Source organism: Ceraceosorus guamensis (assembly GCF_003144195.1).
Source record: "Ceraceosorus guamensis strain MCA 4658 unplaced genomic scaffold IE81scaffold_27, whole genome shotgun sequence".
NCBI classification, from domain to species: Eukaryota; Fungi; Basidiomycota; class Exobasidiomycetes; order Ceraceosorales; family Ceraceosoraceae; genus Ceraceosorus; species Ceraceosorus guamensis.
In genome coordinates, this window is record NW_020290022.1 from 250,828 (window position 1) to 270,228 (window position 19,401).

General features: G+C 54.4%; 6 protein-coding genes across 6 annotated transcripts; 3 read left to right on the forward strand and 3 right to left on the reverse strand.

The window, feature by feature from the left end:
- Positions 1-7: 7 nt before the first annotated feature.
- IE81DRAFT_347258 (putative SMC3) lies at positions 8-4,943 on the reverse strand (the record flags this gene model as incomplete). The annotated part of the gene is made up of 19 exons (XM_025516128.1): positions 8-117; positions 194-328; positions 393-600; positions 672-968; positions 1,035-1,282; positions 1,367-1,583; positions 1,650-2,231; positions 2,297-2,498; positions 2,573-2,709; positions 2,777-2,876; positions 2,942-3,259; positions 3,322-3,602; positions 3,675-3,755; positions 3,817-3,992; positions 4,061-4,178; positions 4,272-4,597; positions 4,672-4,730; positions 4,798-4,856; positions 4,932-4,943. 19 exons carry the CDS (start codon positions 4,941-4,943, stop codon positions 8-10), a joined length of 3,666 nt encoding a protein of 1,221 aa, XP_025369865.1.
- A 765-nt stretch (positions 4,944-5,708) lies between these two features.
- IE81DRAFT_366448 (hypothetical protein) lies at positions 5,709-9,451 on the forward strand. Its single transcript, XM_025517011.1, has 10 exons — positions 5,709-6,339; positions 6,428-6,723; positions 6,822-6,832; positions 6,902-7,306; positions 7,366-7,477; positions 7,556-7,851; positions 7,930-8,093; positions 8,174-8,636; positions 8,733-8,983; positions 9,078-9,451. The coding sequence occupies exons 1-10, from the start codon at positions 5,875-5,877 to the stop codon at positions 9,294-9,296; spliced, it is 2,682 nt and encodes an 893-aa protein (XP_025369866.1). The 5' UTR covers positions 5,709-5,874; the 3' UTR covers positions 9,297-9,451.
- Positions 9,168-10,932, reverse strand: IE81DRAFT_323268 (supernatant protein factor, C-terminal domain-containing protein). The gene is made up of 5 exons (XM_025513882.1): positions 10,450-10,932; positions 10,032-10,225; positions 9,765-9,910; positions 9,593-9,689; positions 9,168-9,525 (listed from the first exon to the last, which is right to left on the reverse strand). The coding sequence occupies exons 1-5, from the start codon at positions 10,624-10,626 to the stop codon at positions 9,483-9,485; spliced, it is 657 nt and encodes a 218-aa protein (XP_025369867.1). The 5' UTR covers positions 10,627-10,932; the 3' UTR covers positions 9,168-9,482.
- Positions 10,933-11,215: 283 nt separating this feature from the next.
- On the forward strand, positions 11,216-12,858 carry IE81DRAFT_323269 (putative YRB1-ran-specific GTPase-activating protein). The gene is made up of 4 exons (XM_025513883.1): positions 11,216-11,495; positions 11,669-11,787; positions 12,044-12,195; positions 12,322-12,858. The coding sequence occupies exons 1-4, from the start codon at positions 11,454-11,456 to the stop codon at positions 12,645-12,647; spliced, it is 639 nt and encodes a 212-aa protein (XP_025369868.1). The 5' UTR covers positions 11,216-11,453; the 3' UTR covers positions 12,648-12,858.
- On the reverse strand, positions 12,843-16,700 carry IE81DRAFT_366451 (hypothetical protein). The gene is made up of 5 exons (XM_025517012.1): positions 16,002-16,700; positions 15,311-15,915; positions 14,943-15,231; positions 14,585-14,882; positions 12,843-14,510 (listed from the first exon to the last, which is right to left on the reverse strand). The coding sequence occupies exons 1-5, from the start codon at positions 16,388-16,390 to the stop codon at positions 12,927-12,929; spliced, it is 3,165 nt and encodes a 1,054-aa protein (XP_025369869.1). The 5' UTR covers positions 16,391-16,700; the 3' UTR covers positions 12,843-12,926.
- Positions 16,701-16,881: 181 nt separating this feature from the next.
- On the forward strand, positions 16,882-19,319 carry IE81DRAFT_323273 (putative HOS2-putative histone deacetylase). The gene is made up of 4 exons (XM_025513884.1): positions 16,882-17,294; positions 17,758-17,928; positions 18,010-18,264; positions 18,342-19,319. Exons 1-4 carry the CDS (start codon positions 17,062-17,064, stop codon positions 19,096-19,098), a joined length of 1,416 nt encoding a protein of 471 aa, XP_025369870.1. The 5' UTR covers positions 16,882-17,061; the 3' UTR covers positions 19,099-19,319.
- Positions 19,320-19,401: the final 82 nt, after the last annotated feature.

A 19,401-nucleotide genomic window follows, 5' to 3' on the forward strand; every position in this document is an offset into this window, starting at 1 on the left:
AGCAAGATCATCGCGCGCTGGGCGGTTGGGGCCCCTCTGCGGCAGCCTCGACGAACGTGGCTGCTTCGTCCTGACTGATACTCCTGATCGAAGAAATTTTTTGTTGATTGAAGAGCACTAGGGATGGACGGAGCACAAAGAAGACCAGTCAGGAAAATCGTCGATCGCCCAGCATCCAGTCGCCACGGCTCACCTCCGTAGTGCTTGTCGGCCACTGCGACCATCTCGGGCCTGAAGGTCGTCGTGATGAATTGGGCCGATTCGGAAAGCTCGCTGATCATTGCAGCCACAGCCGTTCTGTACTGCGCATCCAAATTCGCGTCGATTTCTGCGATGGACGTGCAGCAGGCTTCAGCACGATTCGCGCGCGTGCCTTGGCGCGAGGTACTCACCATCAAAGAGGTAGAAGGGAGCCGGGTCGCACTTTTGGATGGCAAAGACAGTCGCCAGAGCAACGAGGGACTTTTGACCACCAGACAGCTGCTGGATGCGCAGACCCTCGTCGACCTTGCTGTTGAAGGAGACTTTGATCGACACGCCAGTGTAGTTCTCCACTGTGCTCTTCTCCGCACCATCCTCATCCTCGTCCATGTCATCAGGCTGAAGAAGTATTTGCCGCGTTACCTGTGAGCATGTTTTCCCCAAATCGACCTTTGCGTCTTGTGACTCACCTCATCGATACGCTTTTGCATGATCAAGCGACCCTTGCCAGCTGGCACAAGTCTTTCAAACACTTCCGCAAAGTACTTGGAGACCTGCTTGAAGGTCCTCTCGATTGCCTCGTCCTTGCGCTGATCTAGCACCTCTATGAGCTCTTGAATCGAAGAGGCGGACGCTTCCAGCTCTTCTTGCCTCTGCAAGAGCTGGTCGCGCTGCTTCGTGAAATTGTTGTACTGCTCCACCGCCTTCTTGTTGACATTTGAGAATTTGCTCAGGGCGTGTTTCACTTTGTGCAGGCGAGTCAATATCTAGCAGAACGAGGGATGCTGTCAGCTCTACCCCAACGCAAAGATCAAAGCCCACCACGCGCGCACCTTGTCCTTGTTCGTCTTCAGATACTTTTCAAAGGCTTCGTCCGGCAAGACACCGAGATCGCGAATGTTCTTGTTCTCCTCGTCGCGCTTCTGACTAAAGATCTGCTTCTGAGACAGGTAGCGCTGCAGACTCTTTTCTCCGCGCTCGATCTCTCGAGCATCAGCAACCTGTTCTGACCGCGTCTTCTCGTGCCTCTCTTCAGCAGCCTTGACCTTCTTTTGCAACTCGTCCTGCTCCTTCTCCAAAGCTGCGAAGGGCGAAGGGCGGCATGGGTAGGGATTATTTTGAGTCAGTGGCATACAATCCTGCAGATGAGACCACCGATACACACCAGTCAAGCGCTTCTCGCAATTGCCAATCTGACGCTTCACATTTGCCAATTCTCGCTTTCGGCTCTCGGCGCTCGTGGCACCAGCAGCGGCACCAGCTTCGCCAGCGATGAGCAAATTCTGAGCATTCAGAGCTTCCAGTCGAGCAGTTGCACCGTCTCTTTCTCTCTTGAGATTATCGTCCAGCTCAATCTCCAGCAAGCGCTTCTGGCTAGCCAGCTGCAGTGTTTCAAACGGGGTTAGCCGCCGCCCCTCTGCACGCCCAAGGGTCCATCTCTGACTCACCTCGCTGAGGGTGGCCGACTGTTCGGCAACTACCTGACGCTGAGCGTCCAGACGAGCATTGAGCTGATCCAGTTCTGCGCTCTCTTGATTGCTCAGACCAGCACTCAATGGCGTCTGCAATTCCTGCTGAAGCGCCTGAACCTTGAGTCTAGCGGCGTCGATCTCGCGTTCCACGCCAGCCTCGGCATCGTGTAGGTGCTCCATTCTTCGTCTGGCATTGCCCTCGTCTTCTCGCAAGGCGCTGAGGTCAGCAATGAGCGCATCCCTCGTCGCGGCAGCTCTGATGCTCTGCACTTTGAGCTTCTGCAACGACCCTTCGATCGTTGCCACTTCCTGCTCAACCTGCTGGATGGCCGTCTTGACTTCTTTCAACGAGCTCGTCGAGGTTTCGTATACTTCGCGCCATTTCTTGACATCTCGCACCGCGTCCAGACGCGACCTGCGCGGGTCATGATATCCTCCGTGCAGAGACCCCTTGCGCTCGACCCGATCACCATCCAGCGTAATGGCGTTCAAGCCGTGACTGCGCACGTAGGCGCCAGCAATCTCCAGGTTAGGGCAAATGATGGTCTTGCCAAAGACCTGGATGATAGATCGCGCGTCAGCGACGTCGAGGAACACGCAAGAAGATTGTTCGTGCTTCGCACCTGTTGCAATGCAGCCACGTATTTTCTGTCGTACTCGAGTTTCTTGATCATGAGAATTGCATCAGCCGCCTGAGGAAAGTTGACTTCTTTAGGCTTGATCCTATTGAGTGGGATGACGGTCACACGTCCCAGCTTCTCTCGGGTCATCACATCCAAGAGCTTCGTAGCGGTCTCATCCGTGTCCACGACTATGTGGAACAGGCTATTTTTAGGGATGTCTCCTGATCAGCTTGCTCTATCATTGCGCGTCTGCAGTCAATGACCACGGTAGCTTACCTTTCACCGGCAGTGGTCTCGACCGCGACCTTATATTTTTCGTCGACCGCGAAGAGCTGATAGAGAGGTCCAAATACGCCTTCAAGTTTGTGACGCTTCGCCACATCTTCGACTGCTTGCAAACCCAAAGCGGTCGCCTGGAAAGGAAGCACTTCAAGCATTGAGCAGCTAGCGATCATGAACTCACGCCCTCACGGGACTCACTCTGCCCATGGTACCAGCAAGAGCGCGCCTCGCCGAAGCGAGGTTTTCGCTTCCGAAAGTAGCGGTGGAGCTCAATTTGGTCTCCTCTTTCCAAAGTCCCCTGCCAAGCGTTCACACTTCGTCAGCAATTGGGCTTCTCCTGCCGCCTCAGCACGCTAGACCCACTTTTTCTGCTCTAGCAACTCCTCTCTTCTCGAGCTGAGCTTCTCCCACTCCTGCGCCGCTTCGCGGTTGAAGATTCTTCTCTCCTCGAGCAGCGCAGCTTTGCCTTCGAGTCCGCTCCGAGCTTCCTGCAAAGCCGTGTTAGCGGCCTGTTGCTCGCTTTGCAGCTCAGCCTTGCGCCTCGTCTCTCTTTGCACGTGCTGCTGCAGCGAGTTTATTTCTGCTCGCAGAGCTGCGTCACGAGCTGCTTGAGTAGTGTACGCAGTGCTACGTCCTTGACGACCCAACAGAACGTTGATACGATTGCGAATCTGCTCGAGTCTACGCGACCGACATATCGGGTTCAGCGACGAAATCTGCAATCGTATCGGTTGTCAACTCACTCATTGCGAGCTTCCTCGAGCTCAAGTCTCTTCTCCTCATATGCGGGCAGCAGATTGATAAGCTCCGCCTCGCTTGCAGCGATGCGCTCGTCCAGACTTCTAAGAGCGGCTTCCAAAGTGGAGCGCTCAGCCTCTCCTCCTTCTTCCTCATCATCTCCCACCAGACTTTCAAGCGTAGCTCTGATCCTGATCAAGCTGCGCCTCTCGTCTCGAACAGTCGTCTGCTCCACTTCCAACTGCGCAGCCTCCTGCTGAAGACTTTGCAACTCCGATTTGAGCGACTAAGCAAGTCACGAGCAAGTCACGCAAGGTGTAAGCTTAGCTGCGTTCATTGTCTGGAACTTTACACTCACTGCGAGCGTCTGTTCGCGTTGGTTGAAGGTTCGCTGCTTCGCGGTGCTGCTTTCCGCCTCTCCGCGACGCTTCTCCTCAAGCTGCGAGCATCGACTAGAATGATAAGCAAGGTTCCAATCTGACGCGTCCTGGCGAGCTCACCTCTTCGAGCTTCGCGACGTGATCCTGCAGAGAGCGATAGTACAACGCATACTCGAGACAGCGACGCTCCTTATCCTTATCGTAATATTGGCGAAGCTCTTCCTTCTCGTCGTCCAGCTCGGCCAACCTCTCCTCGATGTACTTGAGCAGATCATCGATTTTGGATCGCTTGGAGTCTGAGACCGATCTTTGCGCGCATTAGCTTGCACGATAAGCCATCAGTATGCACCATTCGCTCTCTCACCCGTCTCTTCCATGATCTTGAGACTCTCTGCCCGTCGAGTCTCGTACACGCGCGTTCCAGCCACTTCTTTGAGCAAGTCGAGACGCTCTCTGTCCTTCATGTTGGTAAGGTTCGTAATCTATCGAGGGCGCAGTCAGAAGTTTGAGCGCGGGTTCTCGAGCGCAGACAGCACGAAGAACGAATAGTAGAGCGCCACCAGCTTTTGACTCACTCGACCTTGAGGCACTATGTAATAAGGATTGCTTCTAGAGAAGCCAGCAGCTTCCAACAGATTGGCTACATCCGCCTTATTCGCGCTCCTTCTATCAATGCTGTACTCGTCCTTCTTCAATCCAATGGTTCGGCGTAGGATGACTTCGTCGCTGTTGGAGCCGCTGGTACCGGCAGCCACTGGAAATCTGCCGTCGCTATTATCAAAGACGATTTCGACAAAGGCGCTCAGCGTCGTGGACGTCGAAGAGGAAGAGTCGTGAAGCAACGCTTGTCGCTCCTCTCGAGACATGGACGTGTACGCGTCGGATAGCACAAATCGAATCGCTACGAAAGATCAAGGTCAGGATGTTCAGCAAAAGACCTTGCGCACTCAGAAACTCTGCGCGCCATTGCCTTACCCGAGAAAAAGTTTGACTTGCCACTTCCATTGCGACCGACCACCACGTTGCTCCCAGGGCTACACAGCAAAGCGGGTGTACATCAGCGATTTGAAAAGCAGTATGAGCTGCTCGGTGACGACGCACCTCAATTCATCGATGGCCGTCTGATCACGATAGGACTTGAAGCCCTGGATCGTGAGTGTCTGTAGGCGTGCGGGCTCGAAATAGTCAGCAAAGCCAAGTCGATAGCTATGGAGGGCGACATCTTGACATCTGACCTTGATATGCATCTTCACACAAGTTTGTCTCAAGCACGACCGGCCAAGCTGTTGTCCCTGCTCTGCTGCTCCTCATACGCCTAAACGTCGAGTGAAGGCTCTCTTGACCAGACCAGAGCAAGAGGGGGTGCCAAGCTTGGATGAAGTGTGAGCGCAGGAGCCTGGTATGCGTGTCAAGACGAGGAACAGGTTTCGATGACGGGGCTGATGTTGGGCCTGGCTCGGCTCTCGGCTCGAGATTCGCGTATGCGGAATGAGAGATGATGGTTCACGACGTGGCCCCAAAGCCTGCCTGGCTGTTCATGTATTGACATATATGCAGCACGTCTCTCGCCGTTGGTGTCGGTTCCATGCGAGACGATTTGAACGTGAAGGCACCGAGCCCGCGCTTTACCACAAAGGCACACCGCTCCACGCGTAGCGTAGCACACGCCTGGGGTCTGTCTCGACGCGTCGCGTGGACGCCTGCCATTTACGCGCGGGCGCGCGTGCTCATGACCGTGGAAGAGCGATCACGTGATGATGATGACGCTATTTCTAGCGCATCCTAGTCTCGAGTCGTCGTTGTAGCGGACAGTCGTCGATCAAAGTAAGGCGGATTCCAATTATATGCAGGTGGAGGTTTGCCTGCGAATTATGCACGCCGTGCACGACGCTTGGACCGTGAATGAGCTAAGCAAGCGGAGACAAGTAACGAGTTGTTGTGCTGCGTACCCGTCGTTGCACGACGATTCAAGATTTGATTGTGATTTTGCTCGAAGATTGACATGCTTCACGTTCCTCTCTTCATTCGTGACTCAGACTGCGAGTCGACCCATTTGCAGCCCACAGCTGTCGCTTCTCGGCTCCAAGCTAAGGTATCCACGGCCATCACCTCAATCGAACTACCTTGTGGGACGAAGTGTGCCCACTGAGCAAACGGCCAGGCGCTAGTTGTGAGAAGATGTTGTCTGTTCGAAGGCCCGTTAGCGGAAAGGTCTGCGGGGCGCCCAGCTCGATGGTCATGTCATCTCGACCTCTCATCTGCTTCGAACCCTTTCTTCAGTCGTGGAAGATCAAAGCAAGATTGGTTGCCGAGCGAAGTCGCAGCTTTCACGCTACGCCCCATAGCTCGTATCGGCTCGCAGATGGTCAATGTCAGCATACATACCGCCTCGCTCAGACATTTCAAGTCAGATCGATCTCCTCCCCTTCAGCCTACACGGGCACACGTCCAGGAGAGTCATACGCGCCGAGCGAACGTGAGCGTCGTGCGCCTGCGCTGGAGGGCACAAATCAAAGTACAGCACACTCGGCACGAACGAGCACGACGGAGCTGAGCAGCACGGATCCTTTGGATGTCTATCTTTCATTGGTGGAGAGGGGATTCGTCAGAAAGGACGACGAGCAGATCAGAGTGATGGTCAAAGTCAGTGCGCAGGTTCGGACGGCTCGCACCCTGCATGAAAGCTGAAGCGTCAAACTTTCTTGCGAACCTCTTGCTTTCCCAATGCAAGCTACGAGACCTCACGCGTAGACTGCAAGACTACACCCCTCCAGCTCATTTGCTCTCACGTCTCTCTACCGCTTCCTTCTCGCCTTCAAGCAGCGGCACTACATCAGGTCCCAGCTCGGATCAGCCAGAAGATACCGCGGAGAACATTACAGCCTTGGTTCAGTACTTGTCCGAGTCTCAGTCCCTGAAAGATCTGGACACTCCCAGAGGTCTGATCCTCATCGGTCCGCCTGGCAGAGGAAAGACTTTTCTGCTCGATACTTGGTACGAGCATTTGGCTGTGAGCGGCAAATTCAGGTGAGTCGTCTTTCAACGCACGCGCACCCGATTTATGAATTATCTCGCTGACAGGGCGTGTGCGCATATGTGCACCATCCTGGTCCACGCTTGCCTAGACGGCACTATCGTGAGTAGGGATAGCCACAAGGTTTTTTACGAACGCACTGCTGATCATCGCAACCCGACATGTTCATAGATCATCTACTGCTCACAATCTACCGCATGATCTTTCTGGAGGCAGAGCGACGTCGGGAAGAACGCCAAGCGATGCGTTCGGGTCAAGTCGTCGCGCGGTCAAGTGCTCGAGACATTTCTTCTTCGGGCCCTCGTCGAGGCGTAGGGGTGCGTTGGGTGCGAGAGTCCACCAAGTCAACCAACGCCGCCTCATCTTTGTCCGCACTCGAGGAAGACGAGGACCGAATGACTTCTGGTAGAGGAACGACTTGGAAGAGGGTGCTCGAGGGAATGCCCTTTTATAGACCTGATGTGCTTAGCAAACGAGGTGGAGGCATGGCCGGAAGCGATTTGGATTCGAAAGAGTTGCGACCTGGAGAGGCTCTTCAGGGCCTTGGACAAGGTACCGAACGTAGCTTGGCCTTGCGTGAGCATCGTTGGCTCGCGTTGACGCTACTCTAGCTGATCCACAACGTTATTCTACAGATACCGCGGCGACATTGTTTTTGAAGCACGGTCATGTGCTGCTCTTTGATGAGCTGCAGCTCGTCGACGTCTCTTCCGCTTCTCTCCTCAGGCAAATCTTGACTGCGTACTGGTAAGTCCAAGCATTGCAAATGTCTGGATTTTCCAAGAACCAGGGGCGCTCATCGAATCTTTCTTGCCACGTCCCCAGGTTCTTGGGAGGCGTCATCATCGCGTCTTCTAATCGTCTACCTGAAGACCTCTTCGCCAACCATGTACAAAGAAGAGCCCTTACAGAGTTTCTGGACGCCATGAGAGAGCGCTGCGAGGTGATCGAGATTGGAGGAGAAAAGGATTGGAGAAGGGAGTGGGGAAAGGAAAAACTTGATGCAGAGGATGGTGGGGAAGTGTTCGAGAGCAGGAGAAAGGAGCTGAGCTTCTTCGTTCAGGGTGTGGATGATAGGGCATTTGAGAAATGCGTGCTGGGCGTCGTAGGACAAAGAAAAGGTGCGTGCGTTGTCATGCTTGTTATAGTCGCATCGACGATGGGCTTACATCGGTCTTGGAATTTCTGCATGCACGTAGGTGGACGAGCAGAGGTGCCCGTCTATGGACGGAAAGTACTGGTGCCCCTCTCCTACGAAGCTACCTCAACCCAGGCGCCGGCGTGTCGTTTCGCCTTCAAAGATCTTTGCGACACGCCCCTTGGACCGGCTGATTATCTGTCCATCGCGAGCACTTACAGAACGGTGCGTGCAACAATCACGACGAATTCCAAGCTCATTTCCGCTCAATGCTGCGCCTCCACCTTTATCTTACCAAATCGCAGATCATCCTCGACTCGGTACCTCAACTCTCTCTCGCTCAGAAAAACCAAGCACGAAGATTGATCACGCTCCTAGATGCGATCTACGAAGCGGGATGCGATCTGGTCATTCGTGCCAGCTCATCTCCCGACGATCTATTCTTCCCCAAAGAACGAGAAGAGGCAGCTCGCGAAGAACAGGACGGGATCGATGCCGATTCTTCTCAGTTGATTCAGAGCGAGACGCTGAGCGAGGCGCTGCAGGACACAGAGGAGGGCTTCAGACCCAATATTGGGAGTTATAAAGAGGGTCAAGATAGGGACGCGCGCGTTGGATTCGACCCTGATGGAGAAGGTGAAGGGTTGGAACATTTGCAGCAGCGAGTGAAACGCGGCCGGAGAGCAGAGCCGGGTAGGTTGAGCGAAGAGCAAGAAAAGGATCGAAAGTCTGGCGACGGCAATTTCATGAGCTTGGCCATCTTCTCTGGTAAGTCCGCCTCCGATCACTCTATGTCCCTACACTTTCTTCTCGCCCTCAATTATTTCTTCCTCGCGCTCAATCCTTTCTTCCTCGAATCTATAGGCGAAGATGAGCGCTTCTCGTACCAGCGCGCAGTTTCGCGTCTTCACGAGCTCTCGCGAACAACGCGACAGTGGAGACCCTTTTTGGAGGAAGAGATGGATCATTGGAGCGGAATGAGCAATCGAAAGAGCGTCTCTGACGCACCTCCTACCAAGAAATACTACTCGGATGCTGCCACCACCTCCCCCTCCTACGACTCCAAGACACTCTCGGGTGAAGGCGAGGATTTTGGCGATGAGGCCGCGTTCGTCGTGAGTAGCCTGCGTGCATACCAATATCCCCCCCCCCCCCCCGCGACAGCCGACAAGCACGAAGCTGACTTTTGCGAACCAACTCGTTCGGTAGGGCTCGACGATCTCTTCTAATCGGACATCTTCAAGTGCATCGCGCAGACATGTCAAGCAGGAACAGGATGGCGCGCCGAGGTTGGGAGAGCAGCACGCTTGGGGTATGAGAGAGTGGGGCAAGGATAGACTTCGACACGAAGATCTGGAAGAGCTGCCCAAGGAGAGGAGGAAGAGGCTCAGAGAGGAGAGGCTTAAAAGCGCTAGTGAGAGCCAATAATCAGCAAGGTGCCCTTTATCATGTGGACACCGATGCTTGGAAGCTTGCTCCACGTGCAGTCACGCCGCTGGATCTCCACAATACTTCTCGCACAGTCGATACCCTCTGTCCTGGGAATAGACACGCCAAGCATTGTCACGCTCAATTTGCATCCTGTGTACCATTTCGGTTCGCAGAGCGCTCGCATCAGAAGGCGCTTCTGGCAGTGCTACCTCGGACTTCGAATTGTCTGCCAGCGCAAGGTGTAGTTGCGATCAGCACTGCCTGTTCAAGCGCCAGGCCAGAGACTGACTCACCTCTTGACGAAGAAGACTTGAATGCCACAAACGCCAATGAGCATGATGCCCTGCAAGATGCTCCACCACTTCACCCTAGAATTTGTCGATTCGGCGGCTAATGATGCGAAGCAGCGCAGCGCAGTGTCAGCTGCGAGTGTCACCGCCTCACGACCTGCTTGCACTGGCTCACTGTTCCTGTGCACTCGTTCGCGAATAACGAGGTACTCTTGCTCGTCCTTTACTTGCTGCAACGCTGCTGCCAAGTCCCTGATCTCGCGTTCGATCGGCAGCATCTCGCCGTCGTCTGGTACGTAGATGATGCCGTGCACATTGAAGCTATGGGCCAACACAGACCAATGCGATTCGTCAGCACGCCTTCTTTACCCTTTTCGAAGCGGAGCGCGCCTTGATTCGCCCGAGCTCGTCCTCTAGGCGATGGCAAACAGACTCAACTCACGAGACGGTCTTGTCGCTGACAGTACTGAAATCATTACTGAAACAGTACGTATATTTGCCAGAATTTTGAGCTGTGAAGCTGTATGTGCCAGTGTCCTTTCTGTCGAGAGCGAAGAGCTTGTTCCCGGCTGGATCTTGCAGCCAGGTATCGATATCCAGGTGACCTCCCCCGCCTACTTGATAGGTCAAAGTCATCTGGATGCCAATTTATGCATGACGTCAGCCTGATAGCCTTGGACACAAGTTGATTCCAGGCTCCCGTACGTTCTGTAAGCTGTACGCCGAGAAGCTGAAGATCGCCCAATTGTAGAATGCTGACGCGCTTCCCGGCTCTACAAGACCTTGCACCTTTCTCACGCCGCACCTCATTCTGAGCGCAACGCCCATCCAGCTCTCAGAAGCGCTCAAAGCCGACTCACCTGATCTCCAGGATTCAAATCCTCAAAGAAGCATTCTCTGTGACTCGGCTGCAATTCGATCATGTGTGCGGTACTTGTGCCGATGAACAAGCAGCATAGCAAAGCGATAAAGAATGCAAGCCAAATCGAGAGAGAGGGACTCCCAAAGCTGCATTTGGTGACAGCCGAGGAACGCATTTTGGGTTTGTGATGACTGTTCGATCTCGAGGACCGATGTTTGGGACGTCGACCCGGCTGTTCAAGCAAGGAGGCAGATCCAAAGATGGATCGTCGAATACCTTGAATGGCTGAATACCGTCCTCAGAAGCGAAGGCGGCAGATAGAGAGAGCTGGAATCGTGACAGGGTTCGTGAGGTTCGGTCTTGCGCTCAGGTCGATGCGCGTAGCTTGTGAGGACAAGTTGAGGTCTGGATGGGAGACCACACGATAGGCCTCACGCGCCGTGTAAGGTGGAATCACGACTCGTGAAATGGAAGGTGGAACCTACGCATCGAGGTGTCGTTCGCATGCAGCATGCGCTCCCCCACACGACTCACGCTCGATCGAGGCTCGACAGCGCACCGTGCGCACACACTGACAGTCACCACGCATTCTGCCACGTGGCGAGGCTGTCCACGCCTCACGCCTTGCATGCACAACAGGCATGCAGCGACAGGTGAGATGCGCACGAGAGAGATCACGAGAGATCGACATCGACACGCAGAGAGACACGCGAGAGGGGAGATGCGCACAAGCCCGCACCTCGCGCGTCGGCTGAGCCTTGGAAGGTTTTGAGACGATCACGGATGGAGACCAGGAAGGGCGGCGCCACAGCATCTACATCAGGTCAAGTTGCAGTTGAGAGGTTCGCAGCTGTTCCATCATCTCGCACACACTTGTCCTTTACGATCGTCGTTCACCACGAGCGCGCACACACTCCGGCAGCGAACATCACGCTCAAAGGAGCACTCTAATACGACTGTACAACGAGATATTCGGCATTGAGACGAGAACACAAATTCAGCATGTCTGCTGCAGAAGTTTCTAACGACCCTTTGGCCGCCAAGGTGAGTTCGAGTCTGCTGCTCACCTGGCCACAGGAGAGCGATATATCTTGAAGGCAGACATGCTGTGCAATCGTCACCTGCTCGTCTTGTTCGAAACGCGGCAAGCTGACACACTTGGTGTATCTTCATTCTGGACTTTTCGCTTCCTCGTGCATTGCGCGGCGAGACAATAGGGCGAGACCGCCCCTGAGGAGGGGGATGGCAACGACCCTCACTTTGAGCCTGTTCACAAGCTGGACACGCAGGTAGAGGTCAAGACGCACGAAGAGGATGAGGAGGTCACTTTCAAGCTGTGAGTGTTGAAGCAGGGAGCAGGAGTCGCATGTAGAGAAAGGGGTGAGGCTGTTCAGGTGCTTGATGAGAGATGGGCAGGAGGCGCATCAGCATGCGAGGTGGACGTCCAAGGGTCGCCGGGAGTGTTGGAGCCTGCTCAAGGTGTCCTTTGAGCCCAGGTCCGCGCATCCCGATCGACTCATCCGAATTCGATTTCCCGTCCGCGTCGCGCAAGAACGTCACTGATCCGGTCTATTTTGGGCTGCATCTCGCAGTCGTGCCAAACTTTTCCGCTTTGACAAGGACGCGGCTGAGTGGAAGGAGCGTGGTACTGGAGATGTGAGGTTCTTGGCCCACAAGACGACTGGCAAAGTCCGCCTGGTTATGCGTCGCGATAAGACTCTCAAAGTTTGCGCGAACCACTACAGTGAGTCGCTAATTCGCTGAAAAGATAGGCCCCTCGATGCTCGATGCTCGATGCTCGATGCTCGATGCGTCTAGGTATCGCACGCGAGCCTTGGCTGACCCTCGGAATCCCGTGTCGCGTCATCAGTCACATCGGACATGAAACTCGCTCCGAACCTCGGATCTGACCGAGCATGGGTGTACAACGTTGCAGCCGACATCGCGGAGGGAGAAGTGACTAGCGAGCTGCTCGCCATCCGATTCGCGAACAGCGAGAATGCCAACAACTTCAAGAAATCTTTCGAGGAAGCTCAAGAGAAGAATTCGAGCGCCAAGGGAGGTGCGATCAAGGAGCAGGACGCCCCTCCTGCTACTGGTGGCACTACTGAGACGACTGAGACAGAGAAGAAGGAAGAGGAAAAGAAGGAGACTGCAGAGTCAACGGAGACCAAGACTGAGGAGAAGAAGGAGTAGACACTTTCTGTCTTTGCCTCCCCTTTTGGCCCTCTTCGACTTTGTCATCGCTTTGGAAATATGTTTCGCTGCTTCTCTGAGCGAGCAGTGATCCTTTCCCTACCTGTTCTAGCGCAGGCTAGCATCACCTGCTCATCTCTTGTCCCACACACAGGTATTTCACGTTCGCTCCAGGTCACTCTATAAAAGAATCAAGGGACTGCTAGCATGCATGCGTGTGTAATGTGTGTGTGTATCTCATCTCTGGAGCACTTCACAAGCAGAGTATGCATTGCGTGGTCATGTGTCGACTCTAGCAAAGCTCTTGTACACGGCATCTCTGACCCTGTAAAAGCCTACGCCGACATTTCCCTCCACAAGAACATTGCCCTTGCTCTCCTTCCTGACCGACACGCTGGGTTCCGGATTCTCTCCGCCATTAGCGTTGGAAGAGGCGGCTCCGCTAGCAGAGCTTTTGAGACCTAATTGCCAAGCGCCAACGCCGCAGATGAGCGAACCTTGGCCTGCAAACTCTGACGATGTTCTGAAGGGCGGTGTGGAAAGGAGGGCACGAAGAGAGGCCAGATGAAGGTCGCCGATGAAGAGAGTAGAGGAGATGGCTTTAGTAGGTCGCTTGAGCAAGGTCTGAGTGGATCCTGACGTTGCCCCTGTCGATTCGTCGTTCGCGTTCATCTCGCTCTCCTTGTCACCGTCAGCTTCGTGGGAAAGTAGTTCCAAGCTAGGAACATTGCTCTCCATCCCGAATCTCAACTTGGCGTCCAGAACATTGGCCACTTCGTAATCTTCAAACTTGGAGAACTTGAGCTTGGTCATGAGGCCTTCTCCGAGGTTGAGAGTGTACGCTGTTGTGAGCTCTCCAATGCTGATGAACTGACCCAAAGAAGGAGCAAAAATTTCCTTGGTCATGCCTTCTATGGCAGAGAAGGACTTGACAGCATCCATCTTCGAAGCTTCGTCCCCGCCGACCAGAACCAATCTTCTAGGCAACAATTGCGGCAACAAGGTCTTCAGGGCTCTTCCATCTGCCAAGCCCAACATCTCCACAAATGCGAATCGGCAAGTGGGCTGAAAGCTGATGGTCCGACCAACGATTTTGGCAGGTGGTCTTTCCGCTTCCTCTTTGGCCTTCTTTTCAGCTTCCAATCTCTTTGCCTTGATTGCGGGGTCCTCGTACCTCTCGCCTCTGACAGTGGCAGCACCAGCGGGTCCGTTGGCCGAATTAGGATCGCCAGCCAATTCTTCCATCTCTCTGCCCCTTTCTAACCATCGACTGATATCAATCGTCTCTCCATACGCATCCACCCTCCTCTTGCGCTCCACAACAGGGAACAGCCTATACCTTACACCCACTCCATACTTTTCCCCTTTTCTTCCACCAGCGCCAGCAGCAGCAGCAGCCGGATTGGCACCGAAGAAATTGGTCGCACGAGCAGACGAGCCTCTCAAGTAGATGTCATAAGACAATCCGCTCGTCCCTCCTTCTGCACCCTCGTCCGCTTCCTTGGCATATCCACTAGCTCGTCCATCCTTCAAGCCCATTCCCATTCGCACATCCCTTTCGGAACTCAAGCCCGTCCTTCTCCGTTTCCTTGATCCACCGGGCTCTCCATACCCATCTGAAGGAGCTTCGCCAGTCGCTCCGGCTCCCATGCCCAAACCATCTATGTCTCTCTGTCCATCCACCGAAGAAGCATCCGAATCGGCATCCGAATCGGACTCCTGAGCTTCCTCTTCATCAGCCTCTAGTCGTCGCTTGGTTCGAGCACGAAGAGCTTTCTGAGCAGCTTCTTTGTCTTTGGCCGCTTGTTCAGCTTCCAAATATTCCGTGAGCTCCGTCCCCGTCAACAAGGCCCTCTCATAAAGCTGGCAGCGAGGCAAAGAACGGCGCGACGAGTCAGTATTGAAAAGAGTTGGAATACTCACGCGAGCAATCTCACCTTGATCTCGCAAGTCTGATCCTGCTGCAGCCTAACCTCTTTGCCAACAGCGCTTCTGCCCCACTTGGCACCTTCTTCCTGTCCCCATTCCCATCTATCATACAACCACCTTCCTAGACTTCCCGGCTCACCACGCTGGGTCAGAATGACAATGTCCTCCACATTCTTCTCGAACCGCGCCAGTAAGGCTCGGGATGGACCATGTGTCAGACTGAGAGGCACCGATAAGATCACTTTGGCCACCGAGGCAGGAATCGCCGTGTCCATCGCTTCGAGAGAAGAGAAGACTCGGAGGTATCTGTGGCCAGCGCAGAGTGAGCTCCAAATGTCGAGGTCCAGCACGCGCACGCACACTCACTTGAACTCCAAAGGCTGGCTCATCGAGTCCTTTCCCTTTTTCTTATTTCCCGAATCCGTCTCTTCGTTCGGCTTCGCAGCCCAGGTCTTGGTCGTCCATTCCATCAGAGCTCTGGCCCTCTCCAGCACCTCTTTGCCATTCTGGCTGATCAAACAGAGTGGGAACTTGACGTTCGGATAGGCGTAGGCCCAGTGAGCATCTAGAAGCACCAAGAGCTCTAACAGACGTGCAGATGCGTCGACAGGCATGAGGACATTGTGCCCTGATCTGATCGTGTTGTGTACCAAATCTGATTCGGAAAGTGATCAGGGGTGCAAATACTTTGGCGCGTCAACGAGAGCCTTTTCAGCCTGGCACATAGCACTCACCCAGCAAAGCGGCGTCTTTATCTTTTCTCCTCGCGTTGACGACCATCGCACGTTCGCAATCTGCTAACAGCACATCAGCTCTTCGGACCGCCTCCATCGTGCCCGCATTGGTTCCTCCCGCTCCGATAAGCGCGGTTCCATCCAAGTGTCTTTCCCTCATATGATTCCAGTCTAGACAGATCATCACCGTTCCGACGACGGGGGATCTGAATTTCCATAGCGTGCCTCCTAGAGAATGACCGGCCGAATAGGCAGTCAGAGTAATGCCTGCTAATTTCCCATCGAGGGACGTGGGCTGCAAGTATCGAACAGTTCGGATCTGATCGAAGGATTCTTCGATGGAGCTGGGAGAGGTCAGACACCTGCGAATGCGAGCATGTTCGGAGGCCGTCCACTCGTCGCGACCAATCTTCTCGGTGGGGGATCCCAGCTCGCTGTACCAGCCCGCAACAGCCTCCAGAACCGTCAAGCGTCCCATACTCGATACTGGCAGGGTCGCGAATGCGGGACACTTGAGGCCTAGCTGTGCCCAGGCGTACGAGTACAAGCCCAGATGAGAAAGTGTCGAGTGGCACAATAGCACAAGATCGATCGTCGGTGCCAGACTGATTCGCGCATTTTCCCGGTGCGATTGTCAGCGCTGCCTAGCAAGCACGACTTTGTAACCCTGCAGGGGGCAATGGTGACTCACTCTGCCAATAGCGTGTCGAAACTTTCGGTGCCAGCGCGGCGAGCCAGACCTTCACCTCTGAGCCTTTCTGGCAGATCCGACTGCATCTCATCCTCTCCTTGCGCCCTCTCTTCTGCGACTTGTGCTCCTCTCTTCGCAGCCTCCTCATCTCCTTCACCATCTGCGTCTTCGCGCTGAAAGCTAAAATCTTCGGGCGCTCCACAGCCGATGAGTATCCTGACGTTGTCGATGTCCAACAGGTAAGCTAAAGCTTTGGGACGCTCGGTAGAAGCCGCGCTGTTGGATGCGCCGTTTGGAATGAGGGAGGAGCCGGGCTCTGAAGAGGTCGTGGTTGACGCGAAGGGTTGGGAAGAAGCCCAGGGAACGCTGAGGGGTGTGATGGTGATCATCTTGCGCAATCCGTCCTCGGCAGACTTGACTTGTCCGGCCAAAGTGCTAGCTGAGGGGAAGCTGTCAAAGAGCGAGAACAGTGCTGTGCTACTTCAGTGGTGCTTGATTCGTCGTCGATCGCAGTTCGAAATGGTATCTTGAATTTTGTGCTTTGGTCTGGTGTGCCTCTGCCTGCTGTCTTGTGTCGTACCCGTCCCTAACTCGCGAAGGGCTTTGTGACGCCCCACGCAGCGAGAATTACACAGCAAGAAGTGTTGCCATGCGACGTCTGCGGCAAGTGCGTAGGCTGTGATGGTGAGGACGAAGCTGTGTCCGATGGCCGGGCTAGCGATCGAGCGACATGCTCCGCACCGTCCAGCAATTGCCCGCGTGCAGGTTGCGGGCTTCACCGCATGTACGCATATACCGTATATGCCTTGGGCGCGCAATTCGTGACGGCGATCGAGTAATCACCAAATTTTGAAACATGAGCGTCGTTCACTTGTCATTCACCATCATTCACTTACAGACTACCATCACCATTCAACCATCCATCAATCCATCTACTCGATCAATTTTCCCGCACCAGCATCGTCCAAATCTCACACTCGTCGCTCGATTGCGCCCTTTAGGCGTTCTCTGTCGTCTATTTCACAGCTCGAGGTGGGTCATCTACCACCACACTCTCAGCATGGTAGTCCTCTCGTACGACACTCCCCGACTAGGGCGAGGCACTTCCCGCTCCATAGATGCGCACCACTCTAGCACCGCATCTTCCTCTTACATCTCACCCTACATGGACTCTCCATTCTACTTGGATCCTGACAAGGCCCCTTCCGCTCCGGCTTTTGTGACCGACTCGACGCATGTGCAACCTCATGCGGTGGAAAAGGTGGCTTATTTTTTTCCAAAGGGCGTGGGAGAGTGAGTAGGGTATGCATGGAGCAGCAGCCAATGAGATTGTGTGGGAAAGGCAGAGAAGTTGCGCCCAGAGAGGGAAAGCCGCCAGTCACGGCGAGTGATGCACGCGGGGGTGCGCCTAGCAGGGAGAAGATGTCAGGAGGCAGATGTCGGGGCTGCGAGGCAACACACCGGAAGCATGGGGCAAGGCAAGCACGAGACATTCTGTTCGGGGCATCAAGGCGCTGGTCTCGGATGTGACACAGATTCACAGGAAAGACGAGAGCGGAGAGATGGCGGTCCGCCAGCTCATGGGCCCAAAGTCTCTGAGCCCTGCCTGTTGCGGAACAACGTGCTTGGACAACAACATGCTCTGAGGGACTAGCCCCCCTGGCAAGACGCAGTCCCGCCAGCACCGTCATCGTGCATCGCTCCTTTTGAGATGGTCTGACGAAGCGCCCTGCCCATGCCGTTCTCAATCGTTCAGATATCACTACGGCGAACGACATCCCATGAAACCTGCTCGCTTGACTTTGACGAACAGATTGGTACTGGGATATGGCCTACACGAGCGCATGGAGTGTTATAGCCCTCGCATGGCCACGAGGGAAGAATTGGAATGGTTTCACGATTCCGACTTCATCGACTTCTTGTCCAAGTGAGTTGGATTCGTGGTCTGCACGCGACTGGCTGACCCATATAGCCCTGCTTGCTCTCCCTTCATCCCTCTTGCGACCAGGACCACGCCCACAACGCCCCTCTCAGCCTCCTTCACGCGCTTCAATTTTGCAGACGATTGTCCGGTTTTCGATGGAATGTACGATTTTTGCAGGTCGTATGCTGGCGCGAGCTTAGCAGGGGCTCGCAAGCTGACATCAGGAACTGCAGACATTGCCATCAACTGGAGCGGCGGACTACACCATGCAAAGAAGAACGAGGCGAGCGGGTTTTGTTACGTCAATGATATCGTGTTGGGAATACAGGAGCTGTTGAGGTCAGTGAGGGGTGCATGTGTGCGAGTGCGCTGAATGGCTGATGTTTCGACCGTTCTCATGCACCTCGTGACTACAGGTATCACCCACGCGTTCTCTACATTGACATCGACATCCATCATGGAGACGGCGTTCAAGAAGCATTCTACAACAACAATCGAGTTCTGACCGTCTCCTTTCACAAGTACGGCAACGACTTTTTTCCTTGCACAGGTGCCCTCACAGAGATCGGCGTAGGCCTAGGCAAGCACTTTTGTCTCAATGTACCGCTTCAGGACGGCATCGACGATTCATCCTACGTGTCGCTTTTCAAAGCAGTGATCGAGCCATGCATCACCTCTTTTCGACCCGAAAGCATCGTCTTGCAGTGCGGGGCTGATTCGTTGGGATTGGATAGACTAGGCTGTTTCAATTTGAGCATATCTGCGCATGGAGAGTGCGTTCGATTCGTCAAATCTTTTGGACTGCCCTTGCTGGTCTTGGGAGGTGGAGGCTACACGATTCGCAACGTGGCGCGATGTTGGGCGTACGAAACATCCGTCTTGACCAACGTCTCCATACCTGATACCTTGCCTTCCACTCCCTACGACGCCTTCTTTGAGCCGACCCACAAGCTCCACGAACCCCTCCAGGCGGCTAGAGTGGAAAATCAGAATACAAAGGCCAACTTGGAGAAGATCAGGATAGCTTGTTTGGAACAGCTGAGATATCTGCATGGGGCGCCTAGTGTGCAGATGCAGGAAATCCCGCCCGACCTAGCCGGATGGCTCGAGACGGATCAAGCTGCAGGAAAGGGGAACGAGGAGGGATTCCGAACGGAAAGAGCAGACGATTGAAAGCTTGTGCGGTCTTGTGCGCACTCAGCTCTTCAAAAGTCAACGGAAACGGAATGTGGGACAGCATCGCCCAATTCTTCTTTCGCCAATGCGCCGCACCATCCTCGTTTTGTCATGCACGCGCAGCTGTGTTCCACGTCGGCATTGGCCCACACGTCATCCATCGCATTCCGGCCATCAGGTCTGTATTGTATCAATCAAATGTACTCTTTGTCGATGCACCGTCAAGTTGATCGGAGCTTGCCCAGTAATCACTCAATGACTTGAAATCAACGCCGCCAGCTGAAGGTGCATGATTTGTTC

Excerpts from the sequence above, each read along its gene's own strand:
- IE81DRAFT_323268 (XM_025513882.1), bottom strand. The coding sequence starts at position 10,626 with ATGCGTTCCTCGGCTGTCACCAAATGCAGCTTTGGGAGTCCCTCTCTC. Across the intron at positions 9,911-10,031 it reads GTCAGCGACAAGACCGTCTC|CTTCAATGTGCACGGCATCA; the intron begins GTGAGTTGAGTC and ends GTTGGCCCATAG. Across the intron at positions 9,690-9,764 it reads CGAACGAGTGCACAGGAACA|CCGCCGAATCGACAAATTCT; the intron begins GTGAGCCAGTGC and ends TCGCATCATTAG.
- IE81DRAFT_323269 (XM_025513883.1), top strand. The coding sequence starts at position 11,454 with ATGTCTGCTGCAGAAGTTTCTAACGACCCTTTGGCCGCCAAG. Across the intron at positions 11,496-11,668 it reads ACGACCCTTTGGCCGCCAAG|GGCGAGACCGCCCCTGAGGA; the intron begins GTGAGTTCGAGT and ends GCGAGACAATAG. Across the intron at positions 11,788-12,043 it reads GAGGAGGTCACTTTCAAGCT|TCGTGCCAAACTTTTCCGCT; the intron begins GTGAGTGTTGAA and ends TGCATCTCGCAG.
- IE81DRAFT_366448 (XM_025517011.1), top strand. The coding sequence starts at position 5,875 with ATGTTGTCTGTTCGAAGGCCCGTTAGCGGAAAGGTCTGCGGGGCGCCC. Across the intron at positions 8,094-8,173 it reads TCGCGAGCACTTACAGAACG|ATCATCCTCGACTCGGTACC; the intron begins GTGCGTGCAACA and ends ACCAAATCGCAG. Across the intron at positions 8,637-8,732 it reads GAGCTTGGCCATCTTCTCTG|GCGAAGATGAGCGCTTCTCG; the intron begins GTAAGTCCGCCT and ends TCGAATCTATAG.
- IE81DRAFT_323273 (XM_025513884.1), top strand. The coding sequence starts at position 17,062 with ATGGTAGTCCTCTCGTACGACACTCCCCGACTAGGGCGAGGCACTTCC. Across the intron at positions 17,929-18,009 it reads TTCATCGACTTCTTGTCCAA|GACCACGCCCACAACGCCCC; the intron begins GTGAGTTGGATT and ends TCTTGCGACCAG. Across the intron at positions 18,265-18,341 it reads GGAATACAGGAGCTGTTGAG|GTATCACCCACGCGTTCTCT; the intron begins GTCAGTGAGGGG and ends TCGTGACTACAG.
- IE81DRAFT_366451 (XM_025517012.1), bottom strand. The coding sequence starts at position 16,390 with ATGATCACCATCACACCCCTCAGCGTTCCCTGGGCTTCTTCCCAACCC. Across the intron at positions 15,916-16,001 it reads TTCGACACGCTATTGGCAGA|TCTGGCACCGACGATCGATC; the intron begins GTGAGTCACCAT and ends TGCGCGAATCAG. Across the intron at positions 14,511-14,584 it reads ATCAGACTTGCGAGATCAAG|CTTTATGAGAGGGCCTTGTT; the intron begins GTGAGATTGCTC and ends CCTCGCTGCCAG.